Here is a 22,490-nt window from a genome sequence, read left to right as displayed (position 1 = left end):
TAGCAGACCACTTCAGTATTTGGGGAAATAAGATCTGAAAGTTATATTATGACCAATTCAACATTTAGTCAGTGCAGTTCTCAGAAATCTGAATTCTCTGTGAAAAATATTCTCCTTTTCAAAATGTAATTCTTATTAATGCTAACATTGAAAATGTTTCACTTAGTAACTGGAAATTCCAGTCCTTGAAATCAATTGGAAAAAAGGTTTTGCTTTTGTTGTGATGGGTGTGGGGAGTCAAATCGATTCTCTTACAAGGAACTTGGGAAATGTAAAATTGGGAGATATATAGTAATTGAAATGTTTATATCATATCTCAAATTCAGATAGTGAGTGTAAACTGTACAAACTTCTTTCCTAATATGGGGTGAAATGTGCTTAGAGGTGGAACAAGTGTTCGAATCTTTTAAATTTAATAGCAATGATAATAATAACAACCCTACCAAGACATATACCATAGGTCTGTGATAAAGTGTCTTTTTCTTCTGGTATATGCACTCTGTCACCTGTCCATACTGGTAAATTCACGCTGAAATCAACATGTTTTCAAATAAGTCCCCCAGAGTAGCTTTTGTATACCTTCCCAAGTGTATGTACAAGAATGTGCATATACACGTATTCTTCTCTTTCATTTTTCCATCATTATGGGTGAAAAAATTTTGCCTTCAGGCAGCCTGTTCCAAGTGCCTCTGCTTGGGCAAGAGCTTGGCTCTCCATCACTCCTTTCTAGCCTCAGTCAACAGCAATTCTTTGCTTTATCGCTCCTCAAAGATACCATATTTGCTCTTTTTCAAAGGCTCCACTCCTGCTTCCCTGCACTTTACCACCCTCCTTGCACTGCTCATGCTGCAGTGTGGAGCAGGGATAGGATTTCTATGGGATGTGAACTATCCTTAGCCTTTACCTCGCTACTAAATGAGATTGCACCTTTTAGGTAGGACACTTACTCTCACGGTTTTTTTTTTCCCAGTTGGAGTAAAAGAGGACAATGCATTTTTTCCAGCACTCTGTGTCAGTTGGAAGAATGACACTGTTAGCATATGATTTCTATTATGTTGTGTTTTGAGAAATACAAGTTTTGGTTTTACCACTTCCTAATACTTCAGCCCAGAATGAATACTTAAGATCTTAAGATGTTCTGCAAAGCTTCCTCTCCTTTTGTTTGCTTTGTTTGCTAGCATTTAAAGATGCTGTTGAGAAAACAAAATAAAGGAAATAATGATCTGATTACATATATATTTTTTTAATTTAAATAATGTGTAAGTGCTTCAGTGCCATAAATCAGTTATTGCTTATTCAAATTAAACTGCATCCAAAAAAAATTAAGTTCCCCATCCTTTTGTTCTGGGGCCTTTCCCCTCTTTTTTTTTTTTTTAAATTGTTGCATCTACTGAAAGAAGAGTGCTCTGTAAAGCATTTTCAATGTACTAGCCCTGAAGTCTGTGGTTTCTAGGAATTCCTGTAACATCATATTGCTTACAGTACCAAGCAAGACTAAGCATCTTGGATTGAACACAAAAACTTGTTAAAGAACAATGCACTTAAAAATTTCACATCTAAATTGACATTTCCTTAGAAAAATACCTTTCATTATCAGTCTTGCTATGGCTATTGTGTAGAAAATTTGGGACAAAGGAATCCATTTTCAAAACAATACCAGTGTTCGTTTTAATCTTCACAGAGAGGATTTAACCTATGCTCTGTGAGAAAGAGAAGGAAAGCCACTTCTCATCATGAAAGAGAGAGCGGAAAAAGCAGTGAGATTCTTTTTCTGCACTGCAACATCCTCCAGAACCAGTTAGGCTCTGGCAGTTTGATATGAATTGTATTTTGATCCTTTTCAAAAACCTGACTTGGTGTTCACAGTGAAATGGAAGATGGGAGCAGTTCCGGTCAGGCAGATCTGCTTTTCACTCAGTCAGCTGCTCTCCTTCCATGAGGAATGAATGAGGGAAGCTGGTGATGAGGAGTGATGACAGCTGCTGCCATCAGCAAACAGTGATAGAGAACTCAGTGCTCTAATAAATGGGGTCATTATGCTTTCTAGAGGCAAGAAAAACAGTACAGAGTATGTCTTAATTACCATTTTCAGGGCAGTTCTTCTGTAAAAATTGTAATTCATGAGAAATGCAGAATATTTGTGTGTTACTAACCTAAACTTTCTGAATCATCCTCAGAATGAGCATACGGGTAGCAAAAGCTCACATAACGTGCAAAATTTAATTGACTTTCAACATAGTATAGGGTCTCTTTCAACTCAAATGATTCTATGATTCATTTTTTGTATTTTGTGTCTTTTTCCTTAAAACACAAGATGGTATTATTATAGTCAACTCTGTAAAAATATTCCAACTGATCAGATATAATCACAGTTCATTTTTCCAGCTAAAAAAACTTAGCAATACATCAGCCAGGAAGATAAGCAGGGTCCCAGCATTCCCATTCATGATAAATTAACACTATTTTATTTTGTCTCCATCACTAGCAAGCAGCCTGGAGAGAAGATTTCCTGCTCTCCAAGAGTTCCACTGCTGTCAGGGAGCGGCTGCGCCGTGATTTCTGGCCATCTCCTGCCTGACAGAAGGGACTGCAGGAGCTGGGAATGGGGCCTTCTTTTTCAGGGGCAGATCAATGGCTTTAGGAGTCAGCTATGTTATGTCAGCTTCCTCCTCCTCTCCTGCAAACACAGCTGTGTAACATAAAATAGAAGAAAGCACTTGGCATCCAAAGAGAGGATGGGGTTTTATTGAAGGTTATGAGGATTGTTTGGTAGAGTACCAAGGGAAACTGAGAAGGAGGTCTGATTTTCTCTGGTTTGCCATTATTGGTCTTTGCCAACTTGGCACTTTCCAGAGGAAGACTTAAATTCGTCTGGGAAAGAAACAAACTAACTCTTGGACACTGCTGGGTGGAAGTGTCTCAGCCTGACGCTTGGTGTTCCTGAAGCGATGCCTCAGAGGAACCATTTTTTATTTTTATTTTTTAAAAATCCAGGAGAAGAGAGTAAATGATCTCAGCTCTGACCAAGTAATAAAAATGACTAAAAATGACAAAACTGTATGGTCTAAGCATTAAGTGGGCTAAGAACAAGATGTCCTGTATTCCTGAGGATTGAAGGGAAACATCATAATGGAAAGCACACAACAAATAATTTTTTTCTTTAGTCCTATAGGCATGCTTCTTAACTGTTCAGATGCACCTCTTAGCTTTAAAATATTTGCTCAATTTGTACCAAGAGTTACATTTTTTTAAAACTATTTATTTATGGAAACTAGATGTTCCTACATAAAAACCGCTGATTCGAACCAAGCTTTCAACACCAAATGGTGTCTTTTAAGGACAGATTTACCTACTCCCAGGTTTTCTACTACTGCTATTCTTTTAACTTGTTCGCTACGTGTGTTTGACACTTAGAGGTTTGTGTGCCTACAATATGAAAACCTGTTTTGACCATCTCCTTGAGCTTAACATAGAGGTTACAGCTTTAAACTTGGCTTTGCTTGTGGGAAAGTGAGCTTGTGAATAGCAAAAGTACCTCATGCAGGCGAACTGTATGTTGAGGGGAAATGGCCAATGTGCAGTTGGCCAGGTGCTTTTGAAGGCCTCAAGTTCCTCTGAAGGAAAAATCAGTAGTAATGTGAACCATACCCTCAAAAGAATTATTACAGAAGTTTTCAGATGCAGTGGGAGGGTTGGTGCCTCAAATAAGCTGGTCTTATCCTTTCAGCTCCCTTGATTTCTCTGTAAATGTTTGCAATTTGCTTTTCTACTCTTACAACATCTACATGAGAAGTAAGGGTTTATTATTATGTAGTAGTATGGCCGTTATAGCATTATCAGTTCTCAACAGTTTCAAAGAAATGTTATCTCCGGTAGGTTTGGTGCAGATACCTGTTTCAAGAGTGACTCTGTTCTTAATTTTCAGTATCTGGAACCATTCAGAATGCTTCTTTCTGGGCTATCCAGTCTTTTTCTTCCTGAAAAAGATTGTAACTAGAATATTTTGTCATATTTTGGTTGCACCAGTCATGTTGCCCATTCAATAGAATGAATTGATTGATGATAGAATGAAGATATTCCCACCTACACCTTATTTTCATAAAGACAAAGTATAGAAAACTGCAGTTCCACTGAATATTTGCTTACTAGGCCAAGTATCTGTATCTTAGCTGAAAGTGACCGTGAAATCATATGAAATGTATGCCTAATGCCTTGTAGTTCTTTGTGGACTAATAAAAGACAACCATTTATTTCTTCAGGAACAGCATCTGTGGCAGTTGCAGGTCTTCTTGCAGCTCTGCGTATCACTAAGAACAGGTTATCAGATCACACAGTGTTGTTCCAGGGAGCTGGAGAGGTATGTGTTTTTAGACAGCAGGAGTTCTACTTTGAAAATGTTTCTTAATATTTATTTAAGTTATAATGCATCCAATTTGCAAGGAGATAAAACAGGCAGAATTATCACCGAAACCTGATAAAAGTCACTGCTTAATTCAAGTGTAAACTTACAAAAAATATTCTCTGATCCTGTAGTCAGGCCTCATATTTTCACAAGGAATTTTGAGATCTGTTCTCTTTTTAAACATGAGGCTTTAGCTCTTCAGCTCTCAATAGAAACTTAAAAACAAAAAACGTGGATAGATGAAGAAATATTTTAGATAGCCAAAGAGATAAAAATCTGTTTACTTCTATGTGTTATTTAGTAAGAAGCAGTGCCCTGTAAATTTTTCTTCTCATTAATTATAGTTCTCCACTATTCTTCATGTGAAGACCATGAATTTCTGAAGATTTTTATGAATGCTTGTTTTTTGACACTAGTTGTTCCACATACATTCCCAAGCTGCTGACACACAAGTCGAAGTTGTATTTATCCATCGCGTGGCTGTCAACTGGTATATGAAATAAGACCATGGTGCCATGAAAATTTGTGAAAAATATTATTCATGGTCACAGATCCCCTTTGTAGGGGCAATAGATTAACTCATCTTTGTGTAGTCCAGATATTTTTAATGTGATGCAATATTTGATTTTACTGAAATAGACCAGCTGTGTGGAGAATGCCTGGTGTAAGTCAGTGCCTTTTTCCATCAAGACTATCAGTCTCTACTGTTCTTTCTCCTGACTTTGCTCCATGTTCAGCAGACAGATGAATTCACAGTCAAATGTTTTGGGGTTCTCTTATCAGTTTTTTCAGTGTTTCTGTGCTGCAAAGAGGTTATTGTATATATCCTCCCAGCCATGTGAGCTCATTCCTAATAAAAGTACGTATTTCTTAATTGTTAGGTAGAAAAAGGGAATCTCACTCAGTTGATTCTCAGTGAAACTGAAAAATAAAGAACAAGAATAATACCATTAATATATATGAGTTAGTAATCAAAAATACCGAGTAGACTGTTGACTCATTTTGTTGCCTGCTTTTCAATCTGTTCCTACATTTGATCTGTTTGCTGAAATAGAAAATCCATTAAGAATGATATGTTTCAGCAAAATATTGATAAGTGATTTTTTTCTTGCCCCTGCATTCATTGGGAGCACAGCCAAGTCTACAGTTACAAAATGCATGAACAGTAGGTAAAAGGAGATTACTTTCTTGATGGACATTTTAAAGAAAGATAAGGAACAAAAATTCTTTTGGGTCTGCATTTTACTTTCTGGTAGAATGTGATTTCCTTTGGCTTAAATTACAAAGAAAAACAAACCTTTATGAACAAAAAAAAAAAAAAAGAACAAAAAACAACCTACAATTTTATATGATTATATGGGATGTGTTAGTTTTAACATTTAAATTAGAGTTTGGTTATTATGCTATCCACACTTCAATTGCCACCCTAAGGTGTATCTCTACTTTTCAATATGGTTTCTAATTACTGAATATTAGTGCCCATTCATTACTATTTTATTGTTAAATAAATGAGGTGACTTATTTAGAACAATGTCTAGAGGAAACAAGTCAGTAGGGGATTTCTTTCATTTCTAGTTTCATATAGTTCTTTTATTTTTCCTACAGGCTGCACTGGGGATAGCAAACCTAATTGTTATGGCTATGGAAAAAGAAGGGATGTCTAAAGATGCAGCTATCAAAAGGATATGGATGGTTGATTCAAAGGGATTGATAGTGAAGGTAATACACTTTGCTTATTCCTTTAAATGTTGTGATAGTTACTAGTAGTCTGTAGATAAAGGCAAAAACATAGTTTTCATAACAGAAACTACAGCAGTTCTTCTCTCTTGTCATAGCAAGCATTTTTCTTTTTTTTTTTTTTTTTTTTAAAGTGTATTAAATAAATAACAGGCTCCCATTTTACTTCAAGGGAAGGTTGATTATGCCTGGAGTTTCTGACCATTTACGTTAGAGATGAGAAAAGAATTTCTCAGCAGTTCATGAAAAAAATGGTGTAGGAAATAAGTGTTCAACTTGTGAGTTTAATATTTCCCATGTTCACACTACTTTTATTTGTTAGAGCAGTCTTGTATGAAGATGTTTGTATATGTGCTATTAGCAAAATATTCAAAGATTTTTTTTTTAAAGAAGGAAATATTTTCAAGGCGAATGTTTTCCTGGTGCTGCAAACATGTCTTCCTTCTTTGAGAATGGAGATACATTGCTTTGAATAGCTTCTATGCACAGCGATAGAGTTCATATTGCAGATGTTGTGGTCTGCAGTGCTACCAACATTGGTCAGGATTTGAAATTGCTGAGAGACTGCATCAGTCACCCTTACTTCATTCCTTCTGTGTGCCAAAATAAGGAAACATATGTATTCCATGTGCCAGAATAAAGAAACTGGGTATGTTTTAAAAGGTGGTTATGTATTTAATGGTTTGTGAGCTACTTAAAAGAAATGTACGAAAGGCTCTTTGGCTCTGCTTTTTCACCCTACTTTTTGGTTAGCATTGTTTGTGGCCATCTTTGTTGGCACTGTACTCTTTTGTGGTGTTCTTTAGTTGTCTAATATTTAAGATATTTTGTAATTCACATGCATTTGCATGAGGAGCATGAATTCAGCACTGTGTATGTGAGTGAGTTTATTAAACAGTATCACAACACCTTTTGTTCGTCTTATTACAGGAAAAATAGTAGGATCATAGACACTGAGATGTGAAAACACTGTGCAAGTCATTTTGGACATTTTTTGCTAGATGGCATAAAAATTGTCTGATGGGTACAGAAAAAGCCATAACTTGCTACAGATTAAGATACAGATATTCTTCTGTTTGTTTCGGGTTTTTTAAACAAAAGTTTGTAATGCTTTTGGTTTTCATCTAATATGCGTAATGTGTTCTGGGTCCTGACACAGATAAGCGAAGGGTTGTGCATCTGCTGTAGCTGATGAAACTTAGAGGTTGTCTAAGATGAATAATGCATTGCTCAATTTCCTCCACTGTATTGACTGGGAATATAATTACAAAAATAATACAACTGGGTTCATGGGTAGAAATGTAAGAGCTTCACGGCCCCAAAACAGTAAACCTAGCCTTGTAGCATGGCTACGCTACCAAGGTTGTTAAGCAGCCTTTCTTCCCTTCTGCTTCTTTTACACCTCTGACTTCTGCTGCTAATTTGCTAGCCAGCCGAGAAGCCAGGTTGTTGCTCTTGGTACTCACAACTCATTCCTTTCACAGTTTCTAATTTTTTAGTGCTTCAGTGACCGTATACTTTCCTCAACACCTTCTAGCTTCAGTGCTCTCAAGCAGGGCCAAAACCAATCACTCTCTTACACAGTTCCTAAGTTCCTTTCTTCTGCCTGTTCTTTCTGGTGGGGCTTTACTTGGGTTTTGTCCAAAGAGCAGTCCACTGAATTTCATGTCCTGCCTGAAGTATATTTGTGAACTGTTCATGATAGCCAGACATAACAGTTATCTGAGATAGATTAGGGCTGACCACTACTTGGCTTGCTGGAGAATTTGAGACCAGCTGTTGATGCAAGCAGTAGGATCCAACAGTATACATTTCAAGACCATGCTCGTTGTCCTGAAAGATCTGTGGGCAATGATCATCGAGCCAGGCAGAGCTGGAGGGGCTTGAGAAGGGGTGGCCACTTCCAGCCGTGGTATATTTTGTGGCAGAGCCAGCTGGAACTAGAAGTTGGCGACACTACAGTGCTGAGCCTGAGCTGAATGTGAGGAAAATTGTTCTTGGTCAAGAGCTCTGCAAATCCTGCCTTGGCTTTCTTCTGATGCTAGATATCCTAAACAAAAATTATAAGTAAATAGACGTAAAAAAATCTTAGGCCTCTTGAGGCTAGTGATTTAACTGCCAGGAAGTCATATTTACAGTAAGTAAATAATTAAGTTCTTCCTGGTACCATTTTTCTGGTCTGAGAAGGAATGCCATGCTTTATGTACACTTAGGAAATTACTCTAGCTTTAGCTGATTAAGGAAAAGTGTTGCAAGAGTCAAGAGACTTTCCAAACTCTTAGAAATGAGATAAGAGAACAGGAATATTTTTGAGAAAGCTGAAAAATAGGAAGGATTCTATTCCTAGAAACCTTTTCATTATTGCTAACAGAAGATTCATCAAGCAACAGAATAGCTCACCCATTAAACAATTTTTGCTTAACTAAACTGACTCTTATTTCTTACTGCTATCTAAGGTCTATCAAGAAAACCTGTACAGTGAGAGTCCCTTAAGATTTGTCTTATCGAAAACTGCCTGACCAAAAGTAGTGTCCTGGAAACCAGGAGACCCTTTCAGTCCCAGAAATATTCTGATCTCTTGTTTTAACAATATGAAGAACAACAGAATCTCTAAAGACTCAGCAATTATTTTGTCCAAGTAAATTATTTTTTACATCTATTTTTTTTTCTGTTCTGTCCTTTGATCACTGATTTTGCAATGCGTGGTTATAGATTTAATCGTTTCTCCTTTCATCTGCTTTGAATAGAATTTCAACAAGTATAATCCAAAGAAAAATAACCTTGGGACTTTTGTTGACCTGAGTATGGACATCTTCCATCTTTTCTCCCTCCACCACCCCCAAAATCTGCCACGAAGTCACTTATTAGGCTTTTGCAGCTGATTTTTCCTTTGTGGGTTTTTAATTGTTCAAGTACAGCTGTGTTTTCATTTTCTTGTATTTTATGCTTTTCTTTTTCCCCTGGGAGCAATTTTTCTTCATTAAGCTGAGTTTGATGACCAGCTTTTCTGCTATGTTGTGGTGAAAGAGCTGGTGGTGAAGGTTACATTTATTGTACTGTCTACAGTTTTGCTCTCTGATTCATTCTGAATACCTTGTAATGCTCCTATTCATGAGGGCATGTTTTGTTTATGCTATTTATTTATTTGTTAATCTGCTTATGTTGTTGCTTTTGCACTCTTGTGTATTAGGAGATTCTGTCATGTAGTTGGGACTCATCTTTAACTCTGAATTTTGTCACAGAAACTGACTGGTATATGCATACTGAACTATATTAATCGATATGTATTGTCTCCCAAATTCCTTTTTGTTCCTATTTGCTATCCTCATTTTTCTTCTCTTAATGATACTACACATAAGTGTGATATGTTCTGAATGCATTTTATCTTCTTTGAAGCTGCCACAATGTCATGCTTAGCTACGTCAGTGACCAAATCTTCACCCATAATCTTCAAAGACAGTGCATTCATTCGTGCCAAGTAGCCAAGAAAAGGCAAAAACTTAAGAAGAGTCTTGTGATGTTCATCTGAGGGGGTTGATCCCAACAACAACAAAAAAAAGATGATGCTCACCATTGTGTATATTTTAGTTAAGTCCTGCAAAACCTTCCTGCGGGGTAGTTCTTGAGCTGCATAGAGTGATTATGCAAATAATAAGTTTTAATATTTAAAGAGAGTGTACCTATGCTGCAAAATATAATTTAATTCTTTTGTGAAGTTAACCTGTAATTTGCAAGATTGCTTGTATGCCATGTGATTTCCAGTGCAAAAATGAAATTCCATAACATGGGGATAAATATTATCCTTCATTTTGAAGAGTATATCAACATGAAATATATTCGTCTTGGCAATTTTTTTCTCTGTACTTCAGCACATCAACACTTTTGTGTAATTGAGTACTTTGTATTTTAAATGTCCATCAGCTATGTGATTTCATTCCCTGTAAGACTTCTGGGCAATCTGGATGAAGTGGTGCTCAGGGACATGATTTAGCAGAGGGTTGCTAGAATTAGGGTAGTATGGTTAGGTTGTGGTTGGACTTGATGATCTTTAAGGTCTTTTCCAACCTGAGTGATTCTATGATTCTAAGTCCAAACTGAATGGCAAGATCAGTGTCCCAAAATACTGAACTCTCTAAGAGGAGGACAACGACAGACACCAAAATGTTGGTTTTCTGTTGTCTTCATAATTTAGAATGAAGATACCAAAGTAATCCTCTAAAACATTTTCAGAGGAGCATAAACTTTCACAATTCCCCTTTTCCTACTCACTTTTGAATATCTCTGGCAATCTTATTTGGAAATTTTACTCATAAGCAGTGAATTGACAATGGGAACAATCGTCTTTAAAATTCATGGCTTAGTCAAGATTTGATACATACACAGTTCAATCTTGTCTTAGAGAATGGTGGAAAAGAAAGGACATTTGAGACTGACAGAATTACAGTGCCATCTAGGTGTGGTTGCTCACCTTACAAACAGGGCAACTGGTAATATGTGAATGATCATTTGTTGCTCAGAATCCGATTCTGACTGTCTGAATTTTACTGATTTTTTTCAGTATGCTTCTAATCAATTCTATTAAAAATTGCTTAAGAAAAACCTTTGAACTTCATTCTAGGTTTTAAAGCCATTTTATAAATGGTTTAATATTCTATATGTTGTTTAATGTTATATCTGCTTCTTCTGTGAACTTTTTAGTAATCTCTGCCTTTCTGTTTATCAACAGTCAATTGTTCTGACTCTCTACTTCTGTCTTTTATCAGATCATTTATGTCTGATTGCAATTGCCCCTGACTTTTTGAGCCAAAAGACTTTTGCATCTTTAGCAAAGATGCAATGTGTGGGATATCTCCAAACATCATAGTCACTTAAAGCAGTCTGTCTTATTTTACTCATGTACTGACTCAGTGAAGTACTCTGTGTTTTTTTCTACTGTTATTCTCATGACTGGGGAAATAGTCTGTTCAGTTTCATCTTGAATATATCTTGTTTTATATGAAGTATAAATTTTGCAGAAGGAAAATGCATTAATTTGTCTTTGAGTTCTTATGAATCATTATACTTGTGACTCATACTTGAAAAGTAATCTATGAAAACAGTTGAAGGAGAAGGCAAAAGGCTGATTGGTGGGGTGTATTCAATTAATACCCACATTATTTTCTTAAAAAGTGACACCACCAAATATTTGGATGTTAAATCTGTTGCCATGCAGCTATTCCCTCTTTGACACTGTATGCATTGGATGTTCAGATGACATGATGACCTTATCTGGATGGTTTATGGTTTCTTATGCTTTGATATTGCAGTGAAGGATTGTTTTGCTCCATTTGACTTTTGTTGTTCTGTAGACTCCCAACTTGCTCTACTTCTCAGATCTTCTTGAAATAATTGTCTTAGTAAGCTTTGTCCGGCCTGTTATTCTTTTATGCTTATCTATAGAAAGTGTATTTTGTATGCTTGGAAGGACTTACATCTTCTGACAGTGTGTTTTTAAGTTGACATTAGAATTATAGTTCTTACCTAAATCTTATGTTTTACTGCCAACTGCCAATTTTGACATTATCTGGTCCAAAAAAATGTGATGGGTTACTCTTATATTTTTTTGTTTGATTGGTTGGTTGTTTTTGTTTTCTCTATCAAAGTAATTTGTATCAAATTATGTTAATTGTGTGTTCAGGATTTTTGTTTCTAAATGAGGTAACATAGGAGTGCCTGTCACCTGCAAGTCCTTGATCTTCAGTGACATGCCTATATCCACACATTCTTTTTTTTTTTTCCTACTTGCCAAGTTTGGTAATTGATATTAACCTTGAGTTCTGCCTACATAAGGCATCCCATAGTTGCTGCCTACAGACATGGAGTTGAAGTCATGTAAAGATTATATCCCAACAGAGGGATGTTTCACCCTTTCTCCCATGACTCTTAACTGCATTTTTCTCCTTTTTTTCTTGATGCTTTAATTGTTGTTTTGCTTAGAATTCTGTGAAGAATTCATTTAAGAAATTAAGAAAACCACAACATTTTTCCTGTTGGAAATGCTATGCTTTTCCACTTTGGTTTTTGGTTTTTTTTTTTTTTTTTTTTTTTTTTTTGTCTACAGTTCTCATGTTCTTTTGCGGTTCTCATGTCTCCAGCATTCAGGAAACCTTAGATGAATTTATTAATTTATCTGGGTGCTGATCTCTGTTCTCTTGTTTAAATAAGCTGCAGTTGACACAGCCAAATGGAGGCAAGTATTTATATAAATAGATTTGTGCCTCCCTGGTTGAGAGATGGGACCAGTGCCAGCGCAGCGTCTAATGTGGGGCAGAGCAGTCATCAGAGTGCTCTGGCTTGCTCTCATCTGCCTCCAAGATGATGGAAATAGTGAGTCTTGGAGAGCTTCCAGCCATGCCACTTGCCTGCCTTATGTAAAGCTGCTTTACTCTTCAGCATTGGTACGCAGGGCATTCCCTGGGGGACCAGCTCAAACAGGCCGTGGCATTAGATTTCTAATTGGTAGCATTCATGAGATTTGCCTCTTCATTTTTTCTATTTCCCATATACATTTCTGCTGTGCGTCCTGAGCTCCTGTTTTTACAGCTGTTTTTGATGAGTTTTCTCAGGGTTTTTGATGGGTCAGTTTTGTTTGTTATCTGACCCTCCATGTGATTCCATGGTATAATGATATGAACAGTTCTCTCTGGAAACTGATGTACGTTTGCATGAAGACTGATCCAGGGATATCCTTTCCTTGTGATGTTTATCAACAATGGTAACTAACATCTAATGTTATCTAACATAACTATCTAACTATCTAACATCTAATGTTAATCTAAACTGAAAACTGCTTCCAGTTCACATCCGAAATGCAAGCAGTTTTTCGTAGAACTGTTAACTATTGAGTTATGCTACTTCACTGTTCTCCTTGGATTCCAAATCCCAGTGTACAAATGGCATGCTTTGCTATTGTTAATTATAGGTAATATCAGTGACTCTTTCTTATCCATTAGAAAGTATAGATGTTTTAGGTTTGCCAAGATCTTTTGTTCATAATATCACCATCAGAGAATGCTGCTATTGTTTCTTTATCTCTGTACTTTGCTGAATTAACACAGTCCACATTGTAACGCATTTGCTAATAAAGAATTTAGCTCATATTACTTTCCATCTGAGATACCATAGTGGCTTCTAATATAGCAACCTGTCTGTTTTGAGGTGCCTTTGTGCTCTTTTGTTCAAATCCAAAATATACCATTGGTTTCTTGGTACTAAATGATACTGTGATACAAACAGTATTTTTCTCCTCTGAAGTCATTTCTGATATTTTCATTGATTCTTTGGACTGAGATTTCATTAATCTTTTGAGAATAATTCTCTTCACCTTCAACAGTTCGGAGAAAATGCATTGTACTGTTTATCCAGGCAGGCTGAGAATGCACCAAAGATACTGTGGTTGACTTCCTAGTATTTCAGTATTTAGTTTGGGGCTTTTTATTCAAGCAAATTTTGTATGATGCACAAGGAAAATCACCTATTCTATAGAAGTTAATGAAATATTATGAGAACATGTGCCATTCAGAAAGACTTGCATAGTGAAAAGTTGTCTTTCTTTCCTTTTCTTCTATGTATTTATTTTTATTTAGCTTCCTGGGATGCTGAATGCATTTAAGAAGCTAAAGCAAGGAGAATATACAAGCTCTCTTCTAACTTTACCTTCTTTCTTCTGTAGAGTGTCTTCCCATTTGAATAACTGCACAGCTATCATGAAGGGTCTGTTGATTTGGCTGTGGATTTCAGTGTGAAAGACTTTCTGCTTGTATTTGGGAGTGTTATCTGATGCGGGAAAGGTGATATAAATCATAAATAACAAGAAATTTAAGATTATTACTGTCTGCTGCAAATGAGTCTTCAAAGCTCTGTTTGAACAGTAGTGCAGTAACATCCTTTGAAGGGAATCCCTGCTAAAATTCCTCCTCTGTTTGGCAATTCTTAAGTCCTGCAGTAAAACGAGAATGTATTCAGACTTGGTGTGCTGAAAGGGATGCATCTTTATATCACAGATTTTCTGAGCACTTTTCATTGAGTGAGTGAATTTTTAATGCTAAATGATTAAGACAGTGGACTCAGAAAGCAAATATGTTACCAAAGATGTTTCTACTTAAAAGTATTGGGGCTTCATACCGAGGCCCTCATTGGAATCATACCAAGGAGCTCATTGAAACTCTTTCTTAGTGTTAGAACATTTTGCCTATTGAAGGAAGTACCAGTGAGCTGCATGCCATGTTAATGTTAGGATTATGCCAGGAGGAAGGCTCGAGGCTTCCAGAAAACATTTGCTTGCCATGCTGACAGGTCTGTTTGAGTTGTATCTCTCCTGAGTCAGGAGTGAGAGAGTACAGAAAATGGCAGGAAGGCCAGAATGGGCACCCCTGAGTTTTAGCTCCATCCTTTTCCATCAACTATCCAACAAAATCTCAATGAATTCCCCTTTTTCTTCTGTAGGTGCTTTGGGGGGCACATTTGTAGGCCTCTACTAAACAGACTTGCATCTCCTTAGTCTAAAGGGCAAGTACACAGAAATTAATTGTTTCTTCCTTCCTGCACATTTCTTCCTTCATGCAAGGCTTCCCTGTTGGCAGGGCACTAAAGGATGCTTGCAGTGCTTTTCTCAAACTTCATATTTTTGCTGAACTTAGAATTTATATTCCCCAGATTGGTGAATTCTTATCTAAAACACTGTTCTCTAAATCATCAGAGTTTTGAAACCAAATTTCAGAGAAATTTTTTAAGGAGGCATTGTGTAGATCACTGAATTAACAACTAAGAATATTTCTTCAAATCTATTACAATATATACACATATAAAGTATATATACATATAAAACTCTAACCTTAGATTTCTCTTACAGACATTTTCCAAGCAAAAATCTCTATGTACATAGCTGTTGCTATTTTTGCTAAGCCACAGAATTGAGTATTACATTTTCAGTTAATATACTAGAAAAATATTTACTTGGAGATGTGATTCACTCTGACTAATGGGATCAAACTAATTGAGTCAAAGCCAAATAAAAAAAATTAACTTTTTTTTTTTTTTTTTTTTTTTTAGAATGGTAGAAATTAAATGCGTGAAACTGAGATAGGGTAGAAATGATGGCCAACGGCTTGTGAAGGGATGCAGTGGATCACATCTAGCTTACTGTTTGAGTATCCCCTCATAGCTAAGTTAATGAGATGATCATTTGTGTCAGTAGGAAATGGGGTCTGGAATCCTTGGGGTTATGACAATATGTATGTGGACAGTTCTTCCATGATTTTGGTTTTAAAATGTTGGAGTTCCTCCTCAATAGCCAACCAAACATAAGACTCTACAAAGAAAAGAGTGCCAATGTATTTCTCCATAAGGAAGTCAGCCTCTGGCCTCTTAGCTATTACTAGTTGTGCAAAAACAGAGCGTTTCATTTCCTCATCAATCTGCATGCTCCCATGACCAGAGCTGCAGACCTGTATGCTCTGAGTGCCTGGAGCAGGCTGAGGAGTGGGCCAGCCCATATCATAGCTATTAGAGGAGATTTATTTTATACTGGGTAGCTTCTGGGGGGACTGAATTCAAGAATCACTTTGAAAATTGGCTTCCCCAATAGCTGCCTGATAAGCCATCAAGAAACAGATTGAAGGAGGAGAAGGGGATGAGAGTTTTCCACAGCACCCGCCAAAAAAAAATAAATAACCTTCCTTGATGTCAGGCTCTTTGTAGCACCTCAATTTCAACCTGCCCATCCCAGTGTATCTTATTATTGCATTCGAAATTATTCCTAGCAACAAGCTTTTGGCCAGGAGGTTATATGTACAGTTGTTCTTTAATGGCTTAAGAAAGTCATACTTTCCCCCTGCGAATATGAAGGGAGATCACTGTTTTGAAATGGACACACCTCAGATGTGTGTGCATAGACTGTGGTGACATCTGCTGGAGTACTGGAAAATGGCAGATGCAAATGCGTAATGATGGGGAAATGATTGAAGCATAAATATGTCAAAAATTGTCTATATTGCAGCATTCTCTGAAGGCTGAGAAGTTTACATTTACCCACAAAGGAAACTAAGTGCCTGTATGGTGGTATTTCTCTGGTAGTATTTCCAAGAGAACCCTTAAGACCTGTATATAAACACACAGATATAAGCCTCTTAATTAGAAAACTGTATTTAGGTTACTAAAAAAGAGCACCCGAGGAGTATAAATCTGGAAATTAGTTGTCATCAGGGATGAGTCAAGAGGGACTGGCATCCTGAGGCAGAACAGCTGACCACATAACAGATGTACCCTGCTTCCTGTGGTACCATCTGGAAACTTTACATACAGCTGAACATAAAAATTTGCCTTTCATTTGGTGTACCAGTTCCTGTGGTTACTGTTCAAGGAGCAGCAGAGGAACTCCAGCATGGCCACACTGCATTGTCTAATGTGTACTAACAGATCGTTCATTCTTGTTAAAATTAAGAAAAAATGTCATTTAAAAAATGACTTGAACCCAATATTATGTGCAGTACTAAGCTGAGTTAAAACAGTCAGATTCACAGACTTCAGTGGAATCATGGAATGAATGCTGTTCCAATACTTTCTGGGATTAAGGGAACTTTTTGTATTATTGGTAGGATAAGGTGTGGCTATGGAGGCAAGGATACACATCTGTATACAGCTAAATTATATTTCACATCCTGTTTCCCTCCTGCACTTCCCTACATATCTGTATCCTCTTCTATCTCCTTAAAGGGTAAGGTGTTTGAGGGTCTGGCAATGTCTCTGAGATGTGAGTTTGAGAGTGCCCACCCGGCTGTGGGGTGGGACTGGAGGAGGCATACAATCTTTAAACAATTTCAGCTGTTCTGCTGTGTTTGTATAGACAAAGGTCCATGCATTTAGGCAATGAATGTAATGTTTACAAGCGTGGTATCTTTCATGCCCCCATTCCAGGTCCCTTACACTGAGCTCTGAGCCTGTCAATGTGTGTCAATGTATGTCAATGCATAGCCCTTTTTCTGGCATCTGCCACGGAAGCCCTGTTGGGCATCAAAGGAAATTGCCAGTGTAGATCACATTGAAGTTTGTGTCACAGCAAAGTCAATTTTGTTAATTAAGAAACAGTGCATTGAGCAGGTGGTTAGAATATTTTTTATCTTTAAGAGTCAATGAATGAAGTACAAAGAAGTATGAAGTAAAATAGTCTCCTTTATACTTTCCCCTGTATATTCTCTCTGTTTTTAGGCAAGAACAAACCTGAAAAAAGTTGAAAAAAGCTTCCTGTCCTAGCAATTGTGGGTTGTTTGTTGTATAATAAAGAGTTTGAGCGAAAGTATGACAACTTTAAAAATGCTGAGAAAGAAATCTGTGATGTGTTTGTTTAATTGTTTCTAGAGCTTTTATGAATATAAAGTAAAATTATTGAATTTAATTCCTCTGCTTCTTAGAGAAATAGATTTCTCCTGAGCTATCCTAAGAGTACTAACTGTAAACAACATAACTAATTATATGGTATTTGTTGACAGATGCAAAAGCAGAAGTGAAAATAGGACGTGTTGAACCAGATGCTTCGTAAACTGATTATCCCAGGATATTAGGTTCCAGAAAGTTTATAGTAAATATCTTCTTCTTTTCCCTTGCTCAGGGGCGTGCCTCATTAACAGAAGAGAAAAGTCATTTTGCACATGAACATGCTGAAATGAGAAATCTAGAAGACGTCGTTAAAGATATAAAACCATCTGTGCTAATAGGTAATTTCTTTTACTTTAAAGCAATGACCTTATTCTTTGTTTGAAGAAAAAAACAGAGATGTGGCTTCGTCTGAAGACAAGATCAAGTTCCTCTGAACAGAGTTTGCCTTTGTGGTTTTTTAAAAAACACCAGGAACATAATGGGCTCTATTAAGCAACGGAACAAATATCAGCTATCCAAGCATGTAACATTGCTCTCACTCCAAACCATCAGTTTTACAGGAAAAATAATCCAACTTGTTTTAAACACCAAATAGAGAAGCTTATCACCTTCCTAAATTACTTCTGATCTAATGAGGACAGTGTAATACAAATGACCTCAAACTTAGACTGAGAAAACAGTTAAACAAATGCAAAGCTGTGTAATTATGAGCCAGTTGTATCTGAATATTCTTTTCCTTCACATTTAGCTCCCTAGCCCTCAGTCCTTTGTGAAGACCAAAACACAGGTTTTACAAAGGCTTTTGCTTTTGTAAAAGTTGCAGGATTTTGATCTCAGTGAAGAATTGTTCAACTATCTGCAGTTTGGTTGTTGTATTTCAGTGACAGTTTCAGGAAAGAAAAGCAAGTACTCTTGAATTGTTACTTAATATGTAAAACTTGAACAATTATCTGCCTGGTAAAATCAGTTAGGAGATGCTAGAAAATCTGAAATGCCACAGTGAATATTATGCTATGTTTTGACTATGCCTTGAACACACGGCCCTTATGCAGTAAAATCTGCTTTTTGACAATGATCTTAAATGAGGTAAAGAAATTTGCCTTGGGTTTGCATGCTCTCCTTGCGCAGCACCAAACTGACCTTTAGAATGGGCAGTGTTGGAATGCACCTTTAGGCACGAGTGATGAGAAGTTGCAGTGCTGACCCAGGAGAGACCCAAGCTGCAGACTCCCATCTCCTTGGCCTGCATTTGGATCCTTTCCTACTCTCCCACCCAAGCATTTTTTCCTGCTGTGGAAACTCAGAATGCTGTGTGGAAAGCAGAGCCAGGTGTCAGGACGCTGAGCAAGTAAGAGGCCACCTTCTCTACAGCCTGTGTGAGAAGTTGTCCTGAGAATATGGTCAAATAAAGTTCATTCAAAGGACTGTTTATCTGTTTCCCATGGAAAGCATGGCAATCAGAAGCTTGACCCTTGGATTCCCAGCTCGTATAGGTTAGGTAGAAATACATGTTTACTTGACATCCCAAAAACATGATTTCCTTCTCCTCTCCTCATTTTTGGTTAGTGAAGCATCTGAGATCTGAGATACTATACAGAAGCTACACGTCTACATTGCAACAGAATCCAACTTAAATTAGATGCTTTCATACCACAAGACTGGCACCTAGTCCTTGTGGAAGGCATTTATAAGTGTGGACAGGCTTGGGGAAAGAAAACCATTACCTTTAATCTCTGGTAGGATGGAAAGTGTTGTATTTTAAAAGATTGTTGCTGTCAGAGAAGCCTTAGACATTTAACTGAAATTATGCAACAGTTGAGGCTGGAGATGACAGCATGACCAGCTGTAGGACACAAAGGCTGTCATTTATCCTCTTCTTGTCACACAAAAAATTGAACACTGATAAACTCTGAGAAGTCATGAGACTTAACAGACAGAGATACATCTTTCTACTAAATAAGGTGAGAAGTTCACCAAAAGTCTCAGAGATGTGTAGGCCCTCTCTTATATTGGAGATAACACTGAAGTTTCACAATTGCAAAATCTTGTATACAAAGCTTTTTTTTTTATTTTAACCACGTGTTAAGAAAAGGGTTGAGTTACATTTTAGAAATGAAGGTATACAGAAAAAGAAATACTGTTCTTCTAAGTGTGGCATTTGTTACTTACCTGGCATTAACTACCTTTTCTGCTTGTTGTATGTGTCTTTTTCTTCCTTAGGAGTTGCTGCAATTGGTGGTGCTTTTACTAAACAAATTCTTCAGGATATGGCTGCTTTCAACAAAAACCCAATTATTTTTGCTCTCAGCAATCCTACCAGCAAAGCAGAGTGTACTGCTGAGCAATGCTACAAATATACAGAGGTAACCAAAGAGTAATACCAATCTATGTAGTTTAAAGCAAGCCTCAAGTTTAGAATGGGGAAAAGCTAGAGGGTGAAATAACAGGTACTGATAATGTTTCTACCTGTAGCTAAGATTTAATTGAATTAAGTGACAGATTTTATCAAGACAATTTCACTGAAGTCACTACAAGCTTACACTCTCATTAAAAATAATAATAATAATAATAAAAGCATAATATTTGTTATAACTGAAGGATCAGTAACTGTCAGTTATTGAAGTCTTATGCCTGTTTTTGTACAGTACCATTTGTTTACTGCTGTGTTAATAGCAGTATGCGTTTTATTTGAGGCATTACAAATACACTTTGCAGTAAGAAAGTATGTCAGTAAAGAAAGAAAATCATTCAAATATTTCTTTATTAATAATTACTCCACTTGGAGTAATTGACTCCTCTTTGAGTCAATTGACAAGGATTTCTGTTATGGAAATATAGGTCAAAATAATTTATATTGTCTTATGCAAGTGCTAATGCACGCATTATCCTGTAATTCAGTTTGGGATTTGCCATGTATAAATAGTTGACTGTATGTATTTTATAGTGGCTTCTGTTTGGATTTCTTTTTGAATGCAGGGCAGTTTGAATGACAGCTTCAGTGTTTAAAAGACAAATTTAGCATGGCCATTGCCCACTGAAACGTACACAATTACAGTGCAGTGCAAGAATCAGGGAAGCGGACTGCATGGAGAGCTGGCTATAATGGGTAACAGCATCTGGCAGGCAGAGAAAGGGATACACTGAAGCGTTTGATCTCTCACCAAAACATATAATAAACAGGCCAGGAAAATGTTGCATGACACCAAACTAAACAGAATTATCTTCTGAAGAGCAAATACGGTATATTTTAAAATGCACACTTTCAATTCTCTAAAATAGGCATGGATATTTCTGATACAAAGTACCTCTGAAGTTTTAACACGACATTTATCACCTCAGTAATGCTAGCATAAATGAAAGCCAGCTTCTCTTCCCCACCTCAATTTACTGCTTAAATTCTAGGGTGCTCTTTCCTCAGTTAGGCAGGAGCTCAGAACCTTTGGTGCAGAGCCTCTGAGATATCACTTCTTCCCTCAGTGCTCTAAAACTGACACCAAACCTAGTACTCCAGCTGTATAGTGCTAAGCTATTAGCAACATCAGCTTTGCTTCTCTGTCTGGCCACCCCATGTGCTTCTGCCCCTATCTGATGGCAGTGCCAGAGCAGGCCCTACATAGCCTCCCTCCTGGACAGCAGGGAGGGTGCTCGGATCACGCAGCACTCAGGTTCCCACATGCTCTGCCATGTAAAATGAGTTGGCTGCTCTTTTCATCCTCAGGATAAGTGATATGGCACAGTTTGTATCATCCACACAGCTAAGCTCCCTGATACCCCCAAACAGGCTAGGTTTTCTGTGTTGCCTGCTGGTTCCAACCAGTGTTTGGTGCCTGGGATCTGTCTGGGACAGCAGCACCATCTGGATCACTTGGCACTATTCAAAAGTCTACTAGAAAACAGGTGTAGGTCTACCAGTATTGGGTGTTCACATACTAGCTCCTGAGCTGGTGTCCAAGCTCTACTCAGTGCTTACAGTAAGTGAATCCACACCGTTCTAGCAGAGGAAATCCCATCACCAAACTGTGCTGTAGGCGCACTGTGGAATGGCATTCCTGCGACAGAACTGGCAACTAAGTCCTCCGCTGAGCTGTGGGGTCACTGGAGAGGCATAGAAGTGAGCTGCTCTGCCTGTCCACAGCTCCTCAGAAATTGCCCTGTCTTTCACACAAATGTGCAACACTTGCTGGCATTGGTGCCATTTTTGTGGCAACTTTGCTGTTGTTTTGGGGAAAAAAAAGTCCAGTAGCATCAACCGTTGTTACTGTGACAGTACTGTACCTTCCTCTCTTACAGCTGTAGGTATCTACTTTCTTCCCATATGCCCTTCCTCTGGTGTGGACGCACAAAATGAGCTATTGGTGCCAGCCTTCACCTCTTCCTCCTCTAAACTGTACAGATAGCTATGACTCCTGAACATGGCAGTATGTACTCTGTGACATCAGATAGACATCCACAAGTAATTTCTATACTGTTGAAAATTTCTCAGCCAAATATGTGAACAGTATATTCTCAAATAACATTATGTCTTTGTTTTTCTCTTTACAACACAGGGACGTGGCATTTTTGCCAGTGGAAGTCCTTTTGATCCTGTCACTCTTCCAAATGGAAAAACTCTATATCCTGGGCAGGGTAACAATTCCTACGTGTTCCCTGGTGTTGCTCTTGGTGTTATTTCATGTGGAATGAAACATATTACCGAGGATGTGTTCCTCACAACTGCTGAGGTACCGTATAAAAGTTTTTTTAAATTTCTTAATATACTAAATTGGTAATAATAAAAAATTATGCAGAAATAACTAAATATTGTCTTTAAAATTGAGAAAATAGTGATTTTTTTTTTTTTTTTTTTTTTTTTTTTTTTTTTTTTTCTAGGATCTCTATTTACAAGGTATACTATTTCTTTTTAACAAGGTGATACTTGGCCCAAAGGACATCTGATGTA

The 22,490-nt window shown here is 37.3% G+C and overlaps 1 protein-coding gene across 4 annotated transcripts in view; it reads left to right on the top strand.

Moving 5' to 3' along the window:
- ME1 (malic enzyme 1) overlaps positions 1-22,490 on the top strand; it is a 156,500-nt gene that overhangs the window by 125,537 nt on the left and 8,473 nt on the right. For all 4 annotated transcript variants that reach the window (XM_042881691.1, XM_042881674.1, XM_042881666.1 and 1 more), the window contains 5 exons: positions 4,260-4,357; positions 6,008-6,121; positions 17,784-17,889; positions 19,772-19,914; positions 22,099-22,272. In XM_042881691.1, coding sequence (XP_042737625.1) covers positions 4,260-4,357; positions 6,008-6,121; positions 17,784-17,889; positions 19,772-19,914; positions 22,099-22,272 — 635 coding nt within the window. The remainder of the gene's footprint in view (positions 1-4,259; positions 4,358-6,007; positions 6,122-17,783; positions 17,890-19,771; positions 19,915-22,098; positions 22,273-22,490) is intronic.

This window comes from Lagopus leucura, unplaced genomic scaffold (assembly GCF_019238085.1).
Source record: "Lagopus leucura isolate 7727_CA_CO unplaced genomic scaffold, USGS_WTPT01 Super-Scaffold_73, whole genome shotgun sequence".
NCBI classification, from domain to species: domain Eukaryota; kingdom Metazoa; phylum Chordata; class Aves; order Galliformes; family Phasianidae; genus Lagopus; species Lagopus leucura.
The sequence above is the reverse complement of the archived record's forward strand: the minus strand, read 5'-3'. Positions and strand labels throughout refer to the sequence as shown.